The sequence below is a fragment of the Mustela lutreola genome, chromosome 8, assembly GCF_030435805.1.
Source record: "Mustela lutreola isolate mMusLut2 chromosome 8, mMusLut2.pri, whole genome shotgun sequence".
Lineage (NCBI taxonomy): Eukaryota > Metazoa > Chordata > Mammalia > Carnivora > Mustelidae > Mustela > Mustela lutreola.
Window position 1 is genome coordinate 148,256,655 of NC_081297.1, and position 22,783 is coordinate 148,279,437.

Sequence of the window (22,783 nt, forward strand, 5' to 3'; positions counted from 1 at the left end):
GGTCCTGGGCCTGGGAAGGCTGCCCCCTGGACAGCTCTCCATCCAATCTGCCCCAAGTAAACAACTCATTTCCAACCCTGAAAAAGGTGTTCCTCCCTCTGGAGTTCAGACCTTCCCAGGGCAGACCCTATGGGGCATCCCAGGCCCCTCCTTCCCACATCCTCCCCCAGCCACCAGTCCCAGATACCCAGAGCAACAGCTTCATGGCACGGTGTCTCACCCTCCCGGCCACGAGCGGGGCGTTACTTACAGCTGGTTCACAGTCCACGGCGCAGCGCGGTCAGTCTGACCATTCACTGGCCAGTGCTCCGCGTCGCTCGGACCGGGGCTCTTGCTCCCCGTGCGGACTGCACCCCCGGGCCACGCGCCCTGCGCACCCCTCCGGCCCGCCCCCGCCTCTTGCTCTCAGAACAGACCCAGCTCCCCGGCGGGTGTGCGCTGGTGCGGGCGGGCCCGGGGCTTGGCGCCGACCGGCAAGCGGGGGCGCAGGAGGCACAGGCGCGCCCCCAGGTCGGTTCCCGCCGACACGCTTCGCGGGGAACTGAAGCCCCTGCGTGTACAGACAAAAAGCTGGGGTCCGAACCACGTCCCTCGGCACGCGCGGCTCCCCTGACGCCAAGCCTGCGGGGACCCGGCACGACGCCCCAAAGAAGCCCCCGCCCGCCTCTGCCGCCCAGCCCCGGGCGCCGGCGGCACCGAGACTCGCCCGGCCCACCCGCACGCGGAGGCAGTGCGCATGTGCGCCGCGCCCCTCCTCCCGGCGGCTCCGCCCCCAGCCCCCAGGATGCACCGGGCGCGGCGTCGTGGCGCAGCGCCTTCAAACCGGCCAATCGGCGGCCCGCGCCGCGCCCGCCGCGCCGCGTTTAAACCCCGGGCCGGGGTGGGGCCGCCGGGGGCCGCCGTCGCTCGGGTGAGGGGCGCCGTGGGTCGGGCGGGGTCCTCTCGCGCTTTCGGTGGCGCTGCCGCGAGCGCGGGGACTTCGTTGTGCTCGGCCGCGGAGCTCCGTCCAGAGCAGGGCCGCGGAGCTCCCGGCCTGGGGGCGCGCGGCCGGGCGTGCGAGGCAGAGGGTCCCGGCGGCACCTCCCGTGGCCTCCGGCCGCCATTCCCCTCCCCGCCTGCCGGCGGCCGCCCTCTCCCTGCGTCCGGGCCGGGGCTGCGGCGGCGCTCGCCGGCCTCCACGGGGTGCGGGGGCGGGTCCGGGGGCCTGGGCGCCGCACCTGCTCACCGCCGGCCCTGTCCTCCCCGCAGTGACTCCGACAGCCGTCGCCGTGGAAGGAGGCCCGCCCGCCGGGAGAAGCGCAGATGGACGTCCCCGGGGAGAACGGTGCGTCCCCGCCGCTGCAGCGCCGCGGTCGGGGAGCTCGAGTGCCCGCATCTGCGAGAGCTTAGTCCGGTGTCTGTTCGGCGCTCACCGGTGCCCCGCGCCGGCCAAAGTCACGTCCCCGCCCTAAGCGGTGTGCCTCCGTCCCGCCTCTTTGGTTTTCGCTTTTCTCCCTCGCGTTCCCCCCAGCTTCGGATTTCCCTCAAAGCCGGGGTTCTCTGCAGCCCGACCCGCCGGGTATACCCGGGGCGGAGAACACAGCCTGGCACCTGGCAGGCGCTCGGGACTGGCGTGACCGAATCTGATGTTTCCTCTTGGTGTTCATTGCTGGCTCCTGTCGGCTGAGGCTAGTTTAGAATCTCCGTGAGTTTCTGGTCTTGTTCTGTCCGGGTCTGGCTTGAGCATCGGGTGAGAAGACAGCCCCGGAGATGAGCGGAGGCCCAAACCCTCCTCTCTTTCCCCTAAGGCATGTGGGCGTCCCTGCATCCTGTGCTCCTGGCAACATCCGTGTGAGGCCGGTGGACTGGGTATCCTGGACACTTCATCCTGCCAAGAGGGTCCTGGGGGCTTCCCACTTTCATCCCGTCTTCCTCCTGTCTAGAAACATAGTTGCCTTCCTCCTGTCTAGAAACATAGTTGCCGCTGCATCCCTTCCTCCTTCCCGTCCCTACCCTCACGGGCATTACCAGTGCAGAGCGCGGGGTCCCATGGGCTGCGCTGGAGGACTTCGGCCCTTGTCCCAACCCTCCCGGACCCTCATAGCCTTACTTCGTGCCCGTCCGTGTGCTTGTGCTCACCACTGACTTGCAGGCACAACCTTCCACCTCTCTGGCTGGTTTATCCTCCTCTTTGCAAGCTCTTCTTCCTCTGTCGTCTTCTGAAACTGATCTTTCCCAGGACATGGTCTGGGGTCTCTCTCGATCCCCCCGACCCCAGGGGCTCTCAGACGCTCCCAGGTTTTAAACTCCATCCGCTTTGTAGCGGGGCCTCCGTTTTGTCTTGGACACAGTCTTTCCCCAGAGTCTGGGTTCCTGTATCCACCTGTCCTTGGCGTCTTCCCCCAGATGGCTTGCACTCCGAGCCCAATGTGCTCGCCCTGTTCTTCGCCGGCTCTTTGTCCTCCTGTGCAAGCAAATGGCCCCTCTCCTTACCAACCGAAGTTGTGAAGCGGCCACGTTCGTTCAGTCCCCCATTATCGCTGTCTCCACCTCCAGAATGCATTCGGATCTGCCTCTTTCCAGCCCCACCCGGATGCCATCACCCCGTGCCTCAGCCACACTAACTCACCTCCACCTCCGTGGGCATCTGAGATTTCAGCAGATTCCACTTCCTTCCCTTCCCATACATTCAACACAGCAGCCAGGCTAACCTTTGAGAAACACAGGTTAGACCATAACTCTTAGGCTTGAGCCTTCCATAGCTTCCTGTTGCACTCTGGCTAGAATAGAAGCTCCTTGCAGTGCCTTGCAAACCCTCCAGGATCTGACCCAACCTGTTTCTGCTTCCTGGAGCCTCTCCCTCAGCCCCTCAGCTGCCCCTCCGATGGCCAGCAGTGTCTTCGGTCTCTTTGCTCTTCCAGACCCGATCTGTGCAAGAGCAAACCAGTCTGTGTATACAGCCGGCCGACCGCCCCTCTCTTAGAGCAGGTGGAGCCCTGTGCCGCATCTTGCTCATGGTACGGGTTTATGGGGTGATCTTTGTATGTCAGCACGTGCACCGCTGCTGTTCTCTTTGGTCTGTGTGTAGCGGTCCGCCTTGGGGGACAAGGACTGATTCCTCCCATCTGCTGTGGGTGCACGTTCGTTTGTGTCCTGTGTCTTGCTTTCTCAAATGCTGTTGCAGCAAACGGCACCAGGACCGGCTGTGGGACGTCTGCCTGTAGGTCTCCTTGCTGGGCCGGAGGACACACGCATTTCTGATTTTTGTAGGTGCTGCCAGGTGACTAAGTGACGCCTCCCCCAGTGCTATGTGGACTGTCTTCATTCTCCACAGCCCTGTACCCGTTTTACCAAACTCTCTGGTTTTTTGACAACCTGACAGGTGAAAGTGGAATCTCAGGGTTACTTTTGTTTTAATTTTGTCAGTTATTTGATCTGGTGCTGTCACTTGCCAGGTCTTCCATTACATCGCTGCTTGTTTTCCTACAGTTTGTAGGCACCGTTCTTAAATGAGCCCTCTGAGATGGGAGCCGCAGATACGTTTTCCCCTGCTTATTGTTTCTTTAACCTTGCTCATGGGGATTTTGGCTATGCAGAGATTTAAATTGGTTTTTTTACGTATTGTACTATCAGTCTCCTCCGGTTTCCCGTTTGGTGTCATAGTTAGACCTCTTGTCTCCAGGTGACAATTTCCTCATGGTTTCTTGTTCCTTTTCTTTCCTTTTTTTTTTTTTTAAAGATGTACTTATTTATTTTGAGAGAGAGCATTAGTGCATGCACGCGTGAGTGAGCGGGGAGAGGGAGAGAGAGAATCTCAAGCCGATGCCACCTTGAGTGAGGAGCCCCACATGGGACTCAGGCTCACAACCCTGAGATCGTGACCTGAGCCAAAATCAAGAGTCAGTCGCTCAACCCACTGAGTCACCCAGGTGCCCCTTCTTTTTCCTTTTTTTTTTTGTTTTAAAGATTTTATTTATTTATTTATTTGACAGAAAGATAGAGAGAGAGAGAGCACAAGTAGGCAGAGCAGCAGGCAGAGGGAGAGGGAGAAGCAGGCTCTCCACCAAGCAGGGAGCCGGATGCGGGGCTCGATCCCAGGACCCCAGGATCACGACCCGAGCCAAAGGCAGACACTTAACCGACTGAGCCACCCAGGCGCCCCTCTTTTTCCTTTTATATATATTTTCCCTAAGGGAAAATACCATTTATTGAATACACCATTTCCCCCTTTAATTTGATGTGCTACTTTTATGTTATACTAAGTTTTCTTTTATCTGTCTTGCATGTGTTAGGTTTATTCCCAGGTATTTAGTGGGTTTTGCGGCTACTGTAATGAGGTCTTTTCTTCCAGCATATCTTCACACTGTTCTTTGTAGATATGATGCCATTGATTGCTGTGCAGTAATTTTGTCTTCAGGCACCTGCTTTTATCCTTTTGCTACTTGTAATAGTGTTCACTTGTTTTTTCATGTCTGTGATTATAGCATCCGTGCGCTGCGATCCTGTTCCCTCCAGATTCTCTCCTTTGTCTGATTGCACTGGTTAGTGCGCCCAGCACAGTGTCCAGGCTTGTCGTGACGGCAGACATCGTGGCCGTGTGCCCGCCTTTCGTGGAATTGCCTCTTTAGATACCACTAACTCTCATGCCGGTTTGTGAGTTCATTTACATATAGGTGGTAGTCCTGGTGCTGTTTATCAGTATTTCCACTTTTTTTTTCCCTTCTTCCTTTCTACTTTTTTTTTTTCCCCCTCCCGGGTACATGGTGGAATTGTACTTGTCTGCCCACTTGCAGCTGGATTCAGCTCAAGTGACTTGAAGGGTGGCCAGTGAAATGGGAATGCTGTGATATGTGTCACTTCTAGGTCTTTAAGAACTAGTATGAATTTGCTGTTTCCCCCCTTAGGACAAGGGCCAGGCTCCATCAGCCTGTGTTCTGCAGTGAGAAGGATGTGGAGCAGGACCCAAGCCTCAACATACGTAGAGTTTGAGTAAGAAATAGAGCACTTGATGCTTGGGGGTTGTTTGTTACTTTAGCATAAGTTAGCCTGTCCTGACTGATAGAGTACACTGGTTCCTGCCTTTAGAAGGAATGCTTCTGATCGTGTCCCATTAGACCTGACCTTGGCTTTTGGCTGGAGATAGATACTTCCTTATATGATCAAATGTGTCTCTAATGTATCTATTGCTTTTTATAAAGAGCTTTTAAAGTCAACAAGGTATGTTGCATTTTTTAATATGTCTTATTAGCATAGATGGACACAATATAGGGCTTTCTTTTATGATCTGGTAATATAACAATCATGTCACTAGATTGTGTAAAATTGAACCATCCTACAGTCCTCAAGTCCTGAAACAAACTTCACCTAGTCGGGATGTGTTCTTCTTTTAATGTGCTGCTGGATTCTGGTACCCAGTATTCCTCTCTAGGGTTTTTTCTGAGTCTGGTCTGTAACTTTCTTTATTGAGCTAACTAGAGTTTTGGGAAATGGTTATGCTTGCTTCTTAGAAGTAAGTTTAAAGGTTTCTTTTTTCTCTCCTGTGAAGCAGTCTAAATAACTTTGGAATGATGCATTCTTGAAAGACTTGACAGAATTATCCTGTGAAACTGTCTGGGACTTGTGCTCTTTCGAGGACAAGAGCTCTTGAGTAAATGAGTGCAGTTATTTTATGATAATTGAACTATGAAGATTTTTTTTTCTCTCTTCTGGAGTCAGTTTTAAAAATAAATCCACTTAAGTAATTTAAATACAAAAAATAGTGTCTTCTAGAAAATTATGCATTTCAGCCCAGTTCTTAGGTTTATATGCATGGAGTTGAGCAATCTAACTTAAGAATCTTTTAATTTCCTCTCTCTCTGGTCATTTCTCTTTATTGTGTTTGTGCATTTGTGCTTTCTACCTTTTCCTTGATTGGGTAATTAAGAATAATTGAAGTGACTAATTAGGACCTAATTATGAGAATACTGTACTTCAAATTTTTCTAATTTTAGTAAGCATGCTGCATTGTTTTTTAGGATCAAATAAGATGTGAATTGTGAAACTGCTGTATAGACTTTACAGTATAGAAATATCCACTCAGTGCAATTATTATTACCCCCAGTGTAATTACCCATTTTGATAATTATTTGTAAGTGGCCCTTAGGGCCCTTAGCCAGACATAAAGGAATTTGTGAGAGCATTAGACATTTTCTGGCTTGGAGGAGCTTACACTCTAGCTGGGGTCCCAGAAAGGTAAAGGGACATTACAGAACAGCAGGGCAGCACAGCGACAGGTGTTAGGGCAGGGAGGCCCTAGGGACGCATGGGGGTGGATGGGGTGTGGGATCTAGGGGAAGGGTGCAGTTGCTCCAGGAAGGAGATCCGCTAACCTGGAGCCCGAGGTTTGTTAGAGAGAGTGGAGGTTTGCTAGAGGGGGTTGAGCTTCTAGGTGAGCTGGTGACGGAGCTATGGCGAAAGTGCAGATGGGGGTACAGGTGCAGTTTCATCTGGGTTCAGGGTGTGCTGTAAGAAGAGCCGGTCATCAGCAAATACATGTGGAGTCCGGAGGGTGCACTGGAATAATACTGAATTTGTTTTTGAAGGAAGAGTAGGTGTTGATGTAGTTTGTAAGCAAGGAATTCAGTTCTGGGGGACCTGAAGCAGGTGGTCTTTTGAAAATTGTCTATACCTGAGTATGATTTATCTAGCCTTAAAAAACTGGTTGAATGACTTGGTGAATGCATTTTAGATTATATCTTAAAGATGCGGACTGGGATTTTTGGGTCAGCTTAGCAAACCCAGGATTGCCAATGCTATTTTATTTTATTATTGGGTTTTTTAATGTTATTTTAAAAAGAAAACAAAACTGTTGGAGCATCTAGAGCTCTCTGTTAAGATGACGAGAAGGTACACTTTGGGGAGTGAAATTTTGTTGTTTTTATAGCTGCAGAGCCTGGGAATAGTTTCTCTTTGTTGGCCCCAACCCTCAAATAATGCTGGACTTTTCCCCCCCAGACATTCTCCTCTTGGCTGATGAAAAATTTGACTTCGATCTTTCATTGTCTTCTTCAAGGTAAATTATGAGTTTTCTTCCCTTTCCTTGGGTTTAACGTCATTCATTAAAGTCTTTCATTTAAATGCCATTGTTGTTAATAATCCTTTTATTTAAAACAGTGCAAATGAAGATGATGAGGTCTTCTTTGGACCCATTGGGCATAAGGAAAGATGTGTTGCTGCCAGCTTGGAATTAAACCGTCACATTCCTGAGGAACCTCCCTTGTCAGCCTCAGAAAGTCACTTCACCTGGAGTCCTCTCACTGGGGAAAAATTTGTGGAAGTGTATAAAGAAGCCCACTTACTCGCCTTACAGATAGAAAGCAAGAGCAAAAGCAAGGCAGCCCAAGATGTCACAGCTGAAGACCTCTGGAGCCAGGGCGTGGAAAGATTTATACAGGAATCAAAATTAAAAATAAGCCTATTTGAGAAAGAAAATGAAATGAAGAAAAGCCCCAAGTCACTTAAGAGGGAGACCTATTATCTGTCAGACAGCCCCTTGCGGGGCACACCACTCCTGGGAACCCAGACCCCCTCTGGAGTGGCCCTCCCAAGGGCTCCCGCCCAGACGCAGGAACCACCATGTTCGTCCCGCTCTTCTCTGCCAGCGGAACCAAGTACTGCTCACCCTCCACACCAGTCAGGGACTCAGAGAAAGGTCATCAGCAAATTGGTGCAGCCCCGGGCGTTTTCTGCGAGAGGAAAGAACATTCCTGTGGCCACGGAGCAGGTAGACACACACACATCCCAGAACATCTGTCTGGAGAGCTAGGTGCTCCCTTGCGTTTTAGCCCTTTGGTTTATGACCCTAAAGGAAACTGTGACAGGGAGAAGCTTGGAAACATAGCTGTGCTGAGGGCTCAGAAGCATAGGAACAAGGCCCCAGGTGGCTCAGTTGGTTAAGCATCTGCCTTTGGCTCAGGTCATGATCTTGGGGTCCTGGAGTTAAGCCCTACATCGGGGCTCCCCGCTCAGTGGGGAGCCAGCTTCTCCCTCTGCCTGTTCTGCTGGTTCTTCCTGCTGCTCCCCGTGCTTGGGCTCTCTCTCTCTGACCAATAAGTAAATAAAATCTTAGGGAAAAAAAAAAGAAGGAAGTATAGACACAAAGTCCATGAAGAGCAGGGACAGCCTGGAGAGCTAGGTTTGAGGTGGATATGGACAGGGGCGGAACTACCTTCCTCTTGTGATGACTTAAAAACACCTCATCCTGAATGCCTTTTGAAATTTGTCCTTTTGCTTTGTTACAACACTAGATTTTCTACTTATTAGGGATTTCATGTATATTAACAAGCAACTTCTAAAAATTCCCCTCCTGGAACAGCCAGTAGCTATCTTCCTTAGCTTCCTTGTTCAGATCGTTTTCCTCCCAGGAACTATGCGGATAAGCTGTCCTGGGAAGTGGCAGTTGACAGCCAGGTCTTTGGGATACGGCTAGCCAACTCTGGTGCACTGGGGCTCCTGGAGATTTGCGGGGCAGGGCGCTCCGGTCGGGGAAGGTGTCAAAGGGTGGCTGGCTACTTCCAGGCTTTGCTGACATTGTGTCTACTCAGGGGAGGAAGCTCCTGCTTTGAGGGGAGGCAGCAGTTAGAGCCTGCTGTGTGCCATTTCTCAGCTCCGCTGCTAACCTGGGCCCCAGGCCTCTGCTCTCTGAGCCAGTTGCAGAGGAATGGTACTGTACGGTTGTAAGCAGGTCTGGGTCAGTGCAAACCACCCAGCAAGGGCCTAGGAGCTCCTTTTCCCTCTATAAGGACATCTCACGAGCTGCATGACTTCCTGCCCTCAGAACCCAGGGCTGATCCGAGCTCAGATCTTGTCTGCCACACTGAAGCCTAGACAGGGGTAATGATCGCTGTAGCTTCCTCTAAATAGCTGTAGCCTCTAAATAGACGTTTTAATCAGTGATTCCTTTCTAGACAGCATTTTAAATTTCTAAAAGTGATGTGCCTAGAAGGAGTGCCGGGGTCTTATGGGGAGTATGTGGACCGCGGTAGGGATTACAGGTGGACTCAGGCAATAAGGAAATGCAATATTAGAAAATAGTATGACATGAATGATCCTTGAGAACATGCTTAGGGAAGGCAGCCAGACACAAAAGTTCACATATCGTATGCTCCCATTTCCAGGAAGGGACCATGATAGGCGAATTGTAGAGAGGGGAGTAGTTAGTGGCTGTCTAGGCGGGGAGGTTGACGGGAGTGGAAGGTGACTGCTGATGGCTAGCACTTTCCTTCAGGAACAACAAGAATGTCTTGGGTTGATGCCGGTTGTACAACATTGTGAATTTGCTAAAAACCCCTGACACGTACACTTTGAAATGGTGAATTTTATGTTTCGTGAGCTATATCTCAGTTTTAAAATGCTGTAAAGGAAAAATAAAGTTATTGTTCTAATGCTGTGCTTACTTTATGATCTGCTGCTGCTTCTTCGTAGCTGGCCTTGTTAGAAGGGGTTATCGACATAAGCCGGGGTTCATTCCCTGAATGCCCCTGGATCTAAATATTATCTGAAATTTATTCTTTGTTTGACTATGCTGCCCAGAGAAAAATGGCTTCCAGTACTCTGCCCGGAAGATTCATTACAACTGAGCAGCATCTCTGCTAGAAGGAATAACGTTTTAATCAGTGATTCCTTTCTAGACAGCATTTTAAAAGTTTTGGTACTAGAACCAATTTCCTCATCATCCTTAGCTAAGAATCCTGATTGAAGAAAAGCTTTAGAGGATCTCTCTCCTTGCTAATGGTCTTAGTATTCTTCCCCTCTGTTGTTAATGAGGAAGCAAAAGCCATCATCATTTTCGTCCATGGTGACTCGGTGCAGGAAGCGGGCTGCTGTGTTCACTTCTGTCTGCTGATGAGTGGAGGGACGTGTGCAGCCGGGGAAGATGGGCGGCGCCCGCCGTTGCTCTACACCGAAGCCTTGCTACTTCTGTACGTTGTTAAAGACCAGACAGTTCTCACATTTCATCTTACAATTTTCAGCCTATGAAAAGGATAGCAGCCAGTCCTTCCCAGTTGAAAATCCTCAATGAAGAGGAACCCCGCAGGGACGCGGCCCCTGACAAGTCCAGTGTGGCCCGCGAGCCCGCCAGCCTACCGGCTGGGGGAAACCACTCCGTCCAAGGCAAGCGATCGCTCCCTGTTCCGAACAAGGTGGGTCCGGCAGGGCAGCAGGCGGGCATGGCCCGGGAGCAAAGCGATCTCAGGGGCAGCGCGCTAGACGCTGTGTGTCTTTGAAATCAAGTTGGGGGAGGTTGGAAATGGGATCGGTGCGAGGCTACTTGACGGAAGCTAGAGCGCACGGCCTGGTGTGTGGTGGGGGCTCCGTGGACCGGACTCGGCATCTCCGAGCATCCGTGTGTCTGCGGCTCCCTGCTTCCCTCAGAGACGCAACAGGTTGTCAGTGCTTGGCTCTGCCCCTCGTGGGCACAGACACAGGTGCCCACAGCCCTGCCGGTTCTTTCCTGGCCTTGTGGTTAAACGGAGCTGTGCGTCAGAACCACTTGTTAAAATTGCCAGAAGCTGGGCCCTACAGCTCGGACTCTGCGGGTGGGGGTTGGAGCCCGGAAATCGGCCTTTCAGCAAGGTCCCATGTGTCTTGCGCGTATCTTGGAAAACTACGCTTGAGCCCTGCGGCCTGGCCTTTCCCTTTAAATTCAAGGTGATCATTACTCAATTATTTAAAAACCCTAGATTTGCAAAGAAAGGTATAGATCATGGGTATAGATCTTGAACTCTTTGATGACTCTGGGTTTTTTGTTTTGTTCTTAACATTTTGCTGCAGTTGGGGCTGAAGAAAACCCTGTTGAAACCACCTGGCTGTGCTGGCGGGCTCTCAAGAAAGTCTTCCTCCGGGTCTGTTCCAGCGGCGATTTCCAGCGTGGGTGCTTCAGCAGCCGGCAGAGGTGCGGCCGGAGGGGAGCTCGGTGCCCAGACCCACCCCTGCCTAGCCAGGCCCAGCCGTGAGGGCAATGTCCCTCTCAGACCGTTTGGCTCCGCAGAAGGTTGTGGAGGGTTTGCTGCGGTGTGGGGTAGGGGCCATTGTGTCAGGGTCCCTGCCCATGTGGCGCTCCCTTCCTCCGAGGAGAGCGCTGGGGTTAGTTTAGGGTGCCCTCCCCCCACACCGCCACAGCTGCCCTGTGCTCCAGGGGCCTGCGAACGTGCAAGGACGCAGAGACCGGCCCCTGGACATGTAACCAGACACAGGTGTTAAAAATAGGACTGTTCCAGACCACTTAGTGACCCTAGTCAACTCAGCGTTTATTTAAATCCCCACAGCGGAAGCAAGGAAAGGCAGCTGCCTTGTGGTCTCCGCGAGCCGAGGGCGCCATCTCGCGGTGAAGGGGAGAAGCCCTGGTGTGTTGGGGTTGGGTGAGGAGCGGCCCTCCGGTCCCTTCCAGACCCACCCGCTAGTCCTGTGCTATTTGCTGTCTAGACGTGTGTGGATTTTCTTCACAAAATGGGACAAGCGTCCTCTCTGGAATCGGACTGATGTGATTTGGAGTCCTGCCTGCCCGGTGGTGGGGAGGAGAACTGAACTCGTTTCCGTAGCTGGACAGACGGCAGGACGGTGCCTCCCCTGCAGCATTGTCCGGGCTTTAGAGGGAGTGCGTGACGGGCCCGCCCCCGACTCTGGAGTGGAGTGTGGCCGTGACCGGGGAAAGGGATCCCTGCCCCAGTGAGGGGCCGTGCAGTCTGTGCGGCCGGGGCTGCAGGGCTACTGCACTGCTCTCACTAGGGGTTGCTGCAGTCCTGCCTCTTATAAAGGCTGCGAGACGGCTGCTGTGTGGGTGTGGGTGTGTGTGGGGGGGGTGTGTGTGGTGTGCACAGATGGGGCTGGTGAGGTCCGCGGGGACAGAGTGCGGTGAGGCGCACTGCGAAGCTGGTGCGCACCCTGCAACACGGGCTGCGGCCTCAGCCCTCCTCTTGGGCTTTCTGCAGGAGTCTTCCCAGATGGGCGTCTGCGGGGGGCGTACTGGCACCTGAGTGCTTGCCCGGGTTTATCTTCTTTCTGTTTTAAATGGTGCCCGGGATTGCTGTGACCCAACCGCCCTGGGATTTGAAGGGACCAAGCAGCTAGGACAGCGCCTTCTCTCCCTGTCCCCTCGCAACCTCCCTGACCAGAGGGGTGGGGCGCGCGACAACCCCGTCCACTTCTGGCCGCTCAGCCAGGGCAGAGGTCTGCTGTCGACAGCAGCAGGGAAGACGGGAAAGCTGGAACTCACGAATACTTACATGCGTCTTGGTAATGTGTCTGGAGTTTGTACCTTAGGACACACTCAGCTAAGCCAGGAGCAGCCCCACTTGTCCTGTGTGTGGGGACATTACCTGACGTGCATGTGGGATGTTGCTCACAGGTCCTGTGTTTGATCGTGAGGAAATCATCGTGATAGAAATAAATAACCTTCTTCATTCGAAAACTATAAGTGCTAAGTAATTTAGTAATTTAAAAATAATGGAAACTTAAGTGGTAACCAGATTTTGCGTCCCCTCTTGCAGCTAGATCCAGCAAGCCTGCAAGGATTTCCACGGGCGCTTCCCCGCCTCTGCCACCCAACAGCCATCCGGGCAGGATGGGCCCTGCTGTGCCGCGGCAGCCTCTGCGGGCCAGCCCTGCGGGTGCCTCCAGCCGGCAGAGCAGGTGCGCCGCGGCCACTGAGGCACTGGTAGAGCCGGCCAAGGCGCCCCCCGAAGCGGCTCTCGCCCAAGCCTCGTCACCAGGACAGGGAGGCCCTGGGCCGAACTCCGGCCCCACCTGGTCACAGCCCTCTCCCCTGAGTGCAGCTGGGAGTGCAAGAAGGCGTGACTCCTACCTACTCTGTGGGACGCAGGCCATGCCCACCCCTACAAGTCAATTTAAGATCCCCAGGTTTGCTACTGGTAAGGAGTTTTTCCTCTGTTTTTAAAATATTGAACAGATTCTATATAAGGTTTTTTTTTTTTAGCTTTCTCTCTCTCTCTCTCTTTTTTTTTAAGACTTTATTTATTTGAGAGAGAGAAAAAGAGAGAGCATGAGATGGGGGAGAGTCAGAGGGAAAAGTAGACTCCCCGCTGAGCCGGGAGCCTGATGTGGGACTTGATCCAGGACTCCAGGATCATGACCCGGGCCACCCAGGTGCCGGCTTTTCTTACAGCACTTCAGTGTGTCGCTCTAGCATCTTCTAGCTTGCGCCCTTTCAGATGAGAACTCCGCAGCACTCTGGCCTCACAGTCACTCCCCTCTGCCCCGTCGCTGCGCCTGTGCTGCTCTCAGAAATTCCTCTCTCGTTCTGTTTCAGCATGTCGGTCATTAGCAGTTCTGAGGCGGCTTTCTTTGGGTTCGTCCTTCTTGGGGACTGTGAGCTGCTTTGATCCGTGGGTTGATATTTGTGTTAATTCTGGGGGAAAAAACTTGGCCGTTGTTTCTTCAGATTCTTTTTTCTTGCTTCCCTTCATTTCCTGGGACTTTGATCACAAGTATTACAGGCCTCTCGATGTGGTCTTGTCGGTCACGGAGGCCCTGGGTTTCCCCACCTTTTCTTGTATTTCAGTTTGGGCGTTTCAAGGTGACATCTTCGCGTTTACATCTTTCTTTCCAGTTAATTTTTCATTTCTGATACGGTAGTTTTCCCGTCTTTGTCCTAACAGTGTTTGTTTAAATTTTTGAACATATTTATAATGGTTGTTTTAAGCTATTTCTTTGATGCCATCTTCCCTGTCATGCTGGGGTCCATTTCTACCACTAAGTGTTTTTCTGGTGATGGTCACATTTTCCTGCTTCTTCACATGTTTAATAATTGTTGATCATCTCTTAGATGGTTAAGTTCAGGATTTTTGATATCTGGGTTTTGTTGTCCTGCTTTAATGAGCTGAATCTTACCCCGAAAGGCATTCAAATTGTGGGTCAACTTGATCCTTTTGTGGATTCTTTTTAAGTTTTGATGGGGCAGGTCTTGAAGCCGTTACCCTGGGGACCAGGCAGCCCTGCTATGAACACTTGCCTGTCTGAGTCCCTGCTGAACGTGATATATGCTCCTGAGGTCTCCGCTCTGGTCGGATCGGCGTGGCGGTCCCGCAGCCCCCTACGAGTGGTGACAGTTGTTCCCACTGGCTATCTTCATCATGGCCTATTGGAGTCTCGTGCTGTTATACATGTGCTGCTGTTCCTTGTGCAGCTGGCCTGGGCTCCCTCCCCATTTCTAGAGCTTTTCCTCTGTAGCTCCCACCTGTCTAGGTCCACCCCCCAAATTCCCGCTCCCCTCCGCATCCTATGATCAGTACGACCGGGGGGGCTGCTGTGGCCTCCCCAACCTGCACCGGCATGGTGTCGGGCAGATAGTAGGTGGGTGTTCAGTGGAGGTACATTCATCTAAGAAATGCGTTAATGTGAACGTTGTACAGCACAGACTCAAGGAAGATGGTAGTTGTAGCCTCTCCCTCGTGAATGTGCTTTCCAGGCAGATGTTCGAAGTTTCCAGCACCGCCGGCCCGCACAGGTGGCCTTTATGGCCCAGAAGCCTCCTTTGGAGGCCTGGGGCCTCCTTTGACTTGTTTTACTGTAATTAGCTCCTCTTCTTCATGCTCCCAGCCTCGAAGGTGCGGCCAGTGAGGAGGAGCAAGGAGGCTCTCCGGCAGTTCCGCGTGCCACGCCCATCTCTGCCCCATTGCCTGGGCCTCAGTCCTGGGACTGTGCTCACCTGCCAGGGAAGCAGAGGCAGGTTGTCCTCCTGCCTCGCTGACGGTTCTTACTAAGAAGAGGAGAGTGGCTGTTGAACGAACTAGCGGCTTCAGCCAAGTTAGCGGGCGAGGTGAGAGGTGAGAGCCGAGGGGCAGCAGGGGCCGGCTCCCCAGCACCTCAGGACTGAGGAATGGATCGGAGTAATTCAGTGTAGGGGCCTCCATGGGGCTTTAGGCCTTCTACAGAGCCCTCCCCTGAGGGACAAGGAGGCCCTCGTGGTCAAGAATGGAAGCTGGGGGGCTCCTGGGTGGCTCAGTGGTTAAAACTTCTGCCTTCAGCTCAGGTCATGATCCCAGGGTCCTAGGATCGAGCCCCGCATCGGGCTCTCTGCTCAGCAGGGAACCTACTTCTGCCTCTCTCTTTGCCTGCCTCTCTGCCTGCTTGTGATCTCTGTCAAATAAATGAAGAAAATCTTAAAAAAAAAAAAAAAAAGAAAGAAAGAAAGAAAAGAAAAGAATGGAAACTGAGAGAGTTGGGTGGAGGCCTTGCCAGGATGTGAACTAGAGACTGGGGCGGGGGTTGCTGGGAGATTGGGGGAGCCTGCCGCAGTGTGGGGAGGGGCCTCCGCACACCACCCAGGGCCTGCCTCCCACATCGGGGGACCGCATGAGAAAGCACAGGCCTGGCGCTGGCCCACGGGCCAGTCTGGATGTGTTGAGTTGGAGATGCCGCAGGGCTCCTGTGGCCTGGGCTGAGCAGGCGGGTGAACGCATGAGTTTGGATCCCGCGGGAGAAACCGCACCTAGAGATAAAGTGTAAAGTCCAGCCGAGGGCCCAGTGTGTTTGCGAAAATGGGTTTTTCAGGGTGACCGTATCCAGCAGAGCTTGCTTCCTTTCCTGCCAGATGCCCATAGCCGTGGCCCTCCAACGGCCTTTGTCTGCTGGCCTCGTCGAGCTGCGAGGCCACAGGAATAGTACCGGTCCCAGTGCCCATCACCTGCTGCCCTCTCCTGCCCGTTCCGGGCCCTTACAGCGCCTCCAGCTACTCTGGGGTGTGGTTGTCCTTTCCTCACCGTGTCAGGGACAGGGCTGTCTCACGAGCGTCTTTCATCATCCGCCCTGGGGCAGGCTGCTCCCACAAAGTCCGGGCTGGCGAGGCTGCGAGGAGCCACCACCCTGCTCAGAACACCCCGCTCTGTGACCGTGTGGCAGCATGCTCCCTCTGGCTGCGCGCACTGGGGGTCATGATGCCAGCTGTCATGGTCGAGGGGACATGGGTACCCTAGGAACAGGGCCCTGCCCCAGAGCGTTCAGTGTTTGAGGAGAGTTGCTCTTGGTGAAGAGCCCTGGATGGGGGGTTTGTCCCTCACCCCATGTGTGACAGATTGTACATGCTTCCTCTCCTGGCCCAGGTGAGCCCCCAGACAGCACGACACCGAGGTCCTGTCGAGCACAGAGGCCGCAGTCCTGCACATCCGTGGGGAGGTGAGTCAGTGCATCCTTTGAGTTTATATCACTCTGAGAAGGAGCCTGCTCGGCTCTGAGCGTTCTCAAGCAGGTGTGTGGTGACCCCACAGCCTAGCCCCACGTGGCCTGATCCCCAGTCGGTCTGTCCCATCTGCTTCGTGACAGTCGCAGGCTTGCTGACAGTGCTATAACGAGCTCTCAGGCCTGACCTCGTGGCAGAAACATCCACCCCTACAGGTGTGAAAGGGGGCTCTCGTTTGTGCCACGGGCAGAGACCGGAGCAGTGTCGTTAGTCTGGCTGGGGTTTGAATCCTGGCTGCACGGTCTCTGGTCCGTGAGCTAATGCGAGTTCCTGGACATCCCTGACCATCTCCTCAGCAGTGCGCTGGGGACGGCGCACACTCAGCACGGCAGACAGTCAGAACACGCACGCACACAAACACACACGTGCCTGAGGCCCAGGCCAGGACTGTCCTTCCCCTGCCACCCTTTACTGCCACCTGCTGGGGTTCGAGGGCCCTCTGTGACAGCCTGGCCCCGGCCCGGCTGCCTGGGCACTCCATCCCAGCTCTGCTCCCTGCGCGCGTCCACTGGGAGAGGAGGCGGATGTGAGGATGCTCCCCCAGGGGAGCAGCGTTTCCAGGCCCCGTGTGCAGCACGGGGGCGCTGCTTTGCACACGGCTGGGCTGGGCGGGGCAGGGGTAAGGGGTTAAGCCAAGTGGTGGCTCAGACACCAGAGCGGGGGCCCTGATGCTGGCTCTGCCACAGACTGGCCTTGACCTTTCATTTAATTGAGTGCGAACTTTGGAGGTGCCTCATGGGTGGACGGATGCTCCCCCTCACAGGGTTAGCCGTGCTGCGGGTCTTTGCCTTCGCACCCATGGCCAGACAGCCACGGCCTGCCTCATTGTACCCCGTCCCTCAGTCCGCTACCTGTGCAACAGGACAGTAGTTCCTGCCTCCCTGGGTTACAATGAAGATCATATTTGTTTGCATTTTCATCTGTTCTTACTGGAGTTCAGCAGTAAGGGGAGTAAGGCAGTGGTTCCAGAACTTTGCAGGGAGTGGCTGCTTGACCGAGCCCCGCCTCTCCTGCCAGTGCCCTGGAGTGATTCAGTTTTCCAGTTAACATTGATTAAGGTTTGTTTTCAGACTCTTTCCGAAGCACGTAAAGATTGTCCCTGACGGATGGTATATCCCCCGCAGCCCTCCTTGGGCCGCATGTTGGTAGGACAGCTTCGACTTGTTTACTTGAAAGTAGCAGCGGGCTCCACGCAGATGGGCGGATTCACTGGCCATCAAAGCCACATGGATCGCCCAGGTTGGAAGGAGGATGTGCGAGACCTGTGCAGCTGCCTGACGTACTCATGGGAGCTCACACGTGATTGGGGGGCCCTTCCCCCGGGAATGAGTGGACGCGCTCATGAGCCCAGGCCAGGCCCCACTGTGGGTCTGCCTTTCCTTCTGGAAACACCTACCCCATCAGGTGACTTCCAGATGTCTCTGACCCTTCCACGCAGTGCGTGTGCACGACCCCGCCTGGAGGGTGCCCCGTCATGTCTGGTCAGAACCTGCGGGCAGGGCGGAGCCGCCACTGATGGAGGAACCAGAAGCCCACACCAGGGCCTCCCGGGGGGGCTGGGGCAGCCCTTCCTGCCCAGAGCAGAACTCCAGCAGGCTTCATGGGCTTCAGTCTTTTATCCTTCGTGTTGAAATCCTGGGGTTTTTACCGCATTAGCATATTGGCTGAATGGATAGATCTTTTTTAGTCACATCTGCTGAAGACTCCAGTTTTGTTTTTCCAGGGTGGTTGTCCATAGCACTCCCGCTAGACGCTCGTCCGTGGCGGCCCCACAGAGACTTGGAAGCTGTACAAGGACCCCCTTGAGTAGGAAGCACACGTCAGCCCTGCCCACACCTGCCAGCCGTCGGCTCTCTGGCCTTCCAGTGATGACCCCTAAAACCGTGCCCAGAGCTCTGGCTTCACCTCTGTGCGTGTCCGCTCGGCGGCTTTCTTCTGAGCCCCGGAAAAAGTCTTCAGTGAGGTAAGAGGTAAAGGCTGCAGTAAGTTCGTCTCGGACTCTCAGGACCCAAGGTGATTCTTCCACTAGAAAGTCTGGCGGGTGAGTCACTTGTCAGGAACCCACCCTAGTCTGGCGGGTGAGTCACTTGTCAGGAACCAGCCGGGCCGAGGCTCATCATGTCTGATCAGCTGCAGCCGCGGGGGCCTGTCAGTGGCCCTCTGAAGCGAGGGAGGGCACCTGCTTGTTCCACTGTCATGTCCCCACCCAGCGTCCTGTCCCGGTTGGGCTGCTGGGCTGGGCAAGGAGGGAGAGCATCTGTCCTGATCGCCCGTCGCTGTGGGCCTCGGCCTCTCACTGGGAGGAGCCCTGTGGACAGAGGGCTCTGTAAGGTGCGCCACATCCAGAGCTCTGGTCTGGTGCGGTCTTTGCAACTGGGTCCCCGGGAGAGTCCCACAGTCTAGCTGCTAGGGTGTTGGTCACGGGTGACCACACCCAGATTTCCTGAGAAACAAACTGAATTCTCTAGACTGTCTGTCCTACCTGCCTCTCCCCCTTCCTCTGCTCTTTCCCCACCACTTTGCTCCTGCCGTGATGCCCCCGGCCCCCAACATGGCAAATAGGCTGTCCTGGCCGTGCTCTGCCTAGAATGCACCGCCGTCCACAGTTGAAGTCCATGTTGAAGGGCCAACCTCAGGGGCCTTTCCAGAAAGCCTCAGCTCCCCACCCGGTCACTCTTCCATTTTCCTGCTTGATCGTCTTCAGAGCGTCTCTCTCCTTGCTGCCAAACGTGGAGTACGTACTTGTCTAGTTACCAGATTCCCCAGGAAAGGGGAGCGAAATAGGCCCGTGGGGACAGCAGGCTAGCGAACAGTTAGAGCCAGAGGACCTCAGACTTTTATTTTTATCCACGAAGAGGCTTAAGGCTGGAAGGAGCCTCGCGCATGGTCGGAGCTGCCGTGGACGGCACACGCCACGTAACACACCTCCTCCAAAGCTGGACTCCTCGCCCACAGGCCAACACATCCCCAGACCCCCTCCTAAGATTTCTGTTTCTCTGTCTGGCAGAGCTGCACCAAGGCAGAGGAACAGCAGTGAGGCCACCTCTGGGTGCAAGGACTCGTCACCTGAGGGGCCTTTGTCCCCTCCGTCGGCCGTGCCACAGGCACTTCACTTTTCTCCAGAGGAGAGGGACTTGAGTTTTGCAAAAAGCGTCAGCACGGAAGTAGCCCTGGGTGCGGCCCAGCCCCCTGGAGACACAGCCGCCAGTGAGGTACCTGTGTCACCCCGGGTGACCCGGCAGACTTAGCACAACGGTCCCCAGAGGCACTCTCCAGGACTTGATCCGTCATCCCCGGGACCTCCGGTGCCAGCCATGCCAGAGAGAGGGAGTGTGCACCTCCAGCCTCTAGCGGGGACCGAAGCCACACCCTGCCCCCCCACCCCCGTGTCGGATGGGAGAGGGCCAGGCTCCAGCATGGGAAGCAGGGCAGCAACAGGGGGTTCGGAGGGAGCTCCGGTGCGGGCTGTTGGCTGGGGCGGCGGATGGGGGTGGGGTTGTGTGGGGGGCAGCCAGAGAGGAGAGAACTCAGCAGGTGCCCACACAGCCACTCCAACCCCTAAAGGCCCCTCCTTCCCTGGGTCTCCTATGTTTTCTCAGAATGGTTGACAGAAAGTTCCTGGAAGTGCCTTTAAGTCTTGTGTTCTTGTTTAGGCTCTTCTCGTGGATCTCAGACTGGACCAGCTGGCCATCACCCCACAAGCTGAAAGCACAGCCCGCCTCGAGGTCCCTCTCATTGACTTTTGCAATAGTCCGGAGGTGCATGTGGCTCTGGGATCTGAGCGTGGACCGCTGATCGACCTGCTGCTCAACACTCCAGACATGGACAGGAACACTGCGTCCAAGGCCTCCCAGGAGGTGGGACAGGTGAGGAGCCGCCTCGGGCTCTGTGGCCATGTCGCCTCGGGTAGTCTCTGTTCTGGGTCTGTTCCTTGTCCTACGGTGCTTCACAGTGACCCTTGAGAGTGGCCCGGGAGGTTTCTAAAGTGACATGGCTCAGGGCACACACCCCCTGGGGCACCAGGTCCTGCTATAGGATCCTGCCTGGGAAGCCCAGGCTCTCAGAGGGCGGGGGTCACATCACGGCCCCACAGGGCCTCACCACCACCACCACCCCCCACCCCGTGCCTACTCTGTGACGAGGGAACTCCGAGTCCTTCCGTGTGGCATTTTCCCCTTCCAGCTCCTCTGTCCGCGGGCCTGAGCCAGGCTGTCCGGGCAGTTGGCGGCCCCGCGCTGCGGCAGAGAGGCCTCGAGGGGAGCCGATGGGCTTCCAGGGGCAGTGTGGCCACACGGCTCACCGCCTGTCGCTTCTTGCAGCTGATTGACTTGGCTTCTCCTCTGATCCAGCTGAGCCCTGCAGCTGACAAGGAAAACCTGGATTCTCCACTTCTCAAGTTCTGAGAAGAACACAGTCCGCTGCTCGTTTCACTCTTTCTAAAAGAACCTTCAGTCCTAAGGTGGTTTTCAACCCTTAGAAATAAATCTTAGGAGAAGTTGTACTGAGGGGAAAAGCCAACCTTTGGTAAGGGTTCTGTGCCTGGAGTGGTTGCTGTGGGCCAGGGTGGGGGTGTTTGTGGCTCCCGGGTCACCTGCTGCCCAGCGTCTCCTGCACATGTTGCCCGAGTGCTGGGCTGAGACGCGGAGGTGCGGTTGCTCCGGTTGAAGAATTCTGTTTTGGATGTAAAATAGCACATAACTATTTTTAAAATTAAGTTTGTATGAAAGTTAAATATTCTAGACTTAAATTGTAAAATAAATGAAAATTATTAAAACACACCTTGGTTTTTAAGGTTGTCTGGATTTTCAAACATGCATAACTATTTTTATTACTATCAGATTAGGTATGCAAACTTTCTTTTCTTTTCTTTTCTTTTCTTTTTTTAAAGATTTTATTTATTTACTTGTCCCCCTGCACAAGCAGGGGGAGCTACAGGCAGAGGGAGAAGCAGGTTCCCGCTAGCAGAGATCCCTTGGCGGGACTCAGTCCCAGGACTCCAAGATCATGATCTGAGCCCAAAGCAGAGGCTTAACCAACTGAGCCACCCAGGCGCCCCTAGGTTATCCAAACTTTAGTTGTTTCAAGTGATTTTCAAAATTGAGTATGAATAAAAATTGGTTTAAATGCAGACCCAGGCTCACGGCCCAGGTCTGGGGCAGGCTTAGTAATCTGCACTTCCAGCCCACACTCAGGACACAGCTGGAGAAGAGTTTGCTCTGGGGAGTGAGGGGGCCAGGCCGAGGGAGAGGTGTGGGAGCTGAGGTCCAGCCCATGTGGGCACGGGGGTGAGGAGGACCCCTCCATGTGCTCAAAGCAGGAGCCGATCTGGTAGAGGGAGCTGAGGGCCACTGGAAGGTTTCTTCCCCGACTGAAGCCATTCTCATCTAAATCTTTTAAAAAACTAAAACTAGCTGGCCTGGAAGCCAATGATCTGTATAGATACCTCATTTTTTGAGAAAATTTCGCAGTCTGAGTGCAGTGGCCTCTCAGCAGACCGGAGTCACGGGGCCTGCTGTTTGGGCTCCCGTCTGGTATTTCCTGCCCAACACCAGGGAGCCTCGGTCCACAGAGCGCAGAGGGGGACAAGCCGGGGGCCGTGCTTTGAGCTTTCTCTGGTTAACGTTTCAAATGGAGAGGGGACTCCTGGGCTGCCCAGAAAAGGCCCGCGTGTCTCCTGGACAGCACCGCACTTGTGGAGGAGCTTTCCATCCAAAGGCAGGAATGCTTGCACGTGTGAGCGCTTACCTGGATGTCTGCGTTAGCTCAGACTCTGGAAGCTGGGTGCCCTGCTCTAGGTACGCTCCCTGGCCAGGGGGACAGAGAAGCGACCAGAATCACGGCAGCCTTCTCTTCCCTCGGCTCTGTTCCTGTGGGCAACAAGCATGCTAGGCTCCCATATTCATGCAGGGTGTCCTCTGATGTGGCCCCTCAGCTCACAGGGGAAAACCCAAAGCCTGGAACTCATCCTTCACATGTTACTTATGTCTTATTTATCTAGTTTTAAGCAGTCTTCACACTGAACTTGGGGCTGGAACTCATGAACCCGAGACCAAGAATCGCAAGCTCTTCTTAAGAGGACAGGCGCCCTACGTATTGATGGAGACTACTACAGGCAGGCTGCGTTGCTCCCAGCGACACAGAAGCGAGCAAAGCTCATGCCTCCCCCTCACCTGCGGCTTTACGGTTCAATATGAAGGAGGGACATTAAACTCTTAGTCAATATACAAACATTAAGTGGGGCTCTGGCCATCCCATCCAAACCTAGGGGATGAGCTGGGCCTTGGGCCTTGGCCTGCTCCCTGGCTCTTCTCGCCCAAGGCCCCTCCCCTCCCTCAGGCTGCCTGGGGAGCGGCCAGGCTCTTGGGGCCCAGGGGCATCGCCCAATCTACAGGTGTGGCCAGAGAGGACAGAAGTAATAGGATTTTAATCCTGTTAAAAAGACAGATACTCGAGCTCCCTGAGTGGTGGCCACGTTCTCCACACAGTAGTGTGAGGGGCGTTGGTGGCCACTACAGAGCCACCCTCCCGGGTTTAAGAGGTCCAACTCCATGCCATTTTTACCGGATTTCA

General features: G+C 54.4%; 1 protein-coding gene across 2 annotated transcripts; it reads left to right on the forward strand.

Annotated features, from left to right (window-relative positions):
* The first annotated feature begins 822 nt into the window (after positions 1 to 822).
* Positions 823 to 20,991, forward strand: GTSE1 (G2 and S-phase expressed 1). 2 transcript variants are annotated; one of them, XM_059187286.1, is made up of 12 exons: positions 830 to 910; positions 1,249 to 1,324; positions 6,973 to 7,030; positions 7,132 to 7,741; positions 9,990 to 10,160; positions 10,792 to 10,912; positions 12,507 to 12,887; positions 16,077 to 16,149; positions 17,937 to 18,176; positions 19,221 to 19,425; positions 19,867 to 20,079; positions 20,533 to 20,991. In XM_059187286.1, the coding sequence occupies exons 2-12, from the start codon at positions 1,303 to 1,305 to the stop codon at positions 20,614 to 20,616; spliced, it is 2,178 nt and encodes a 725-aa protein (XP_059043269.1). In that variant the 5' UTR covers positions 830 to 910; positions 1,249 to 1,302; the 3' UTR covers positions 20,617 to 20,991. The 2 variants fall into 2 exon arrangements, 1 of the variants encoding a protein (XP_059043269.1); XR_009357017.1 differs by lacking the exon at positions 19,221 to 19,425 and having other exon boundaries at positions 823 to 910.
* Positions 20,992 to 22,783: the final 1,792 nt, after the last annotated feature.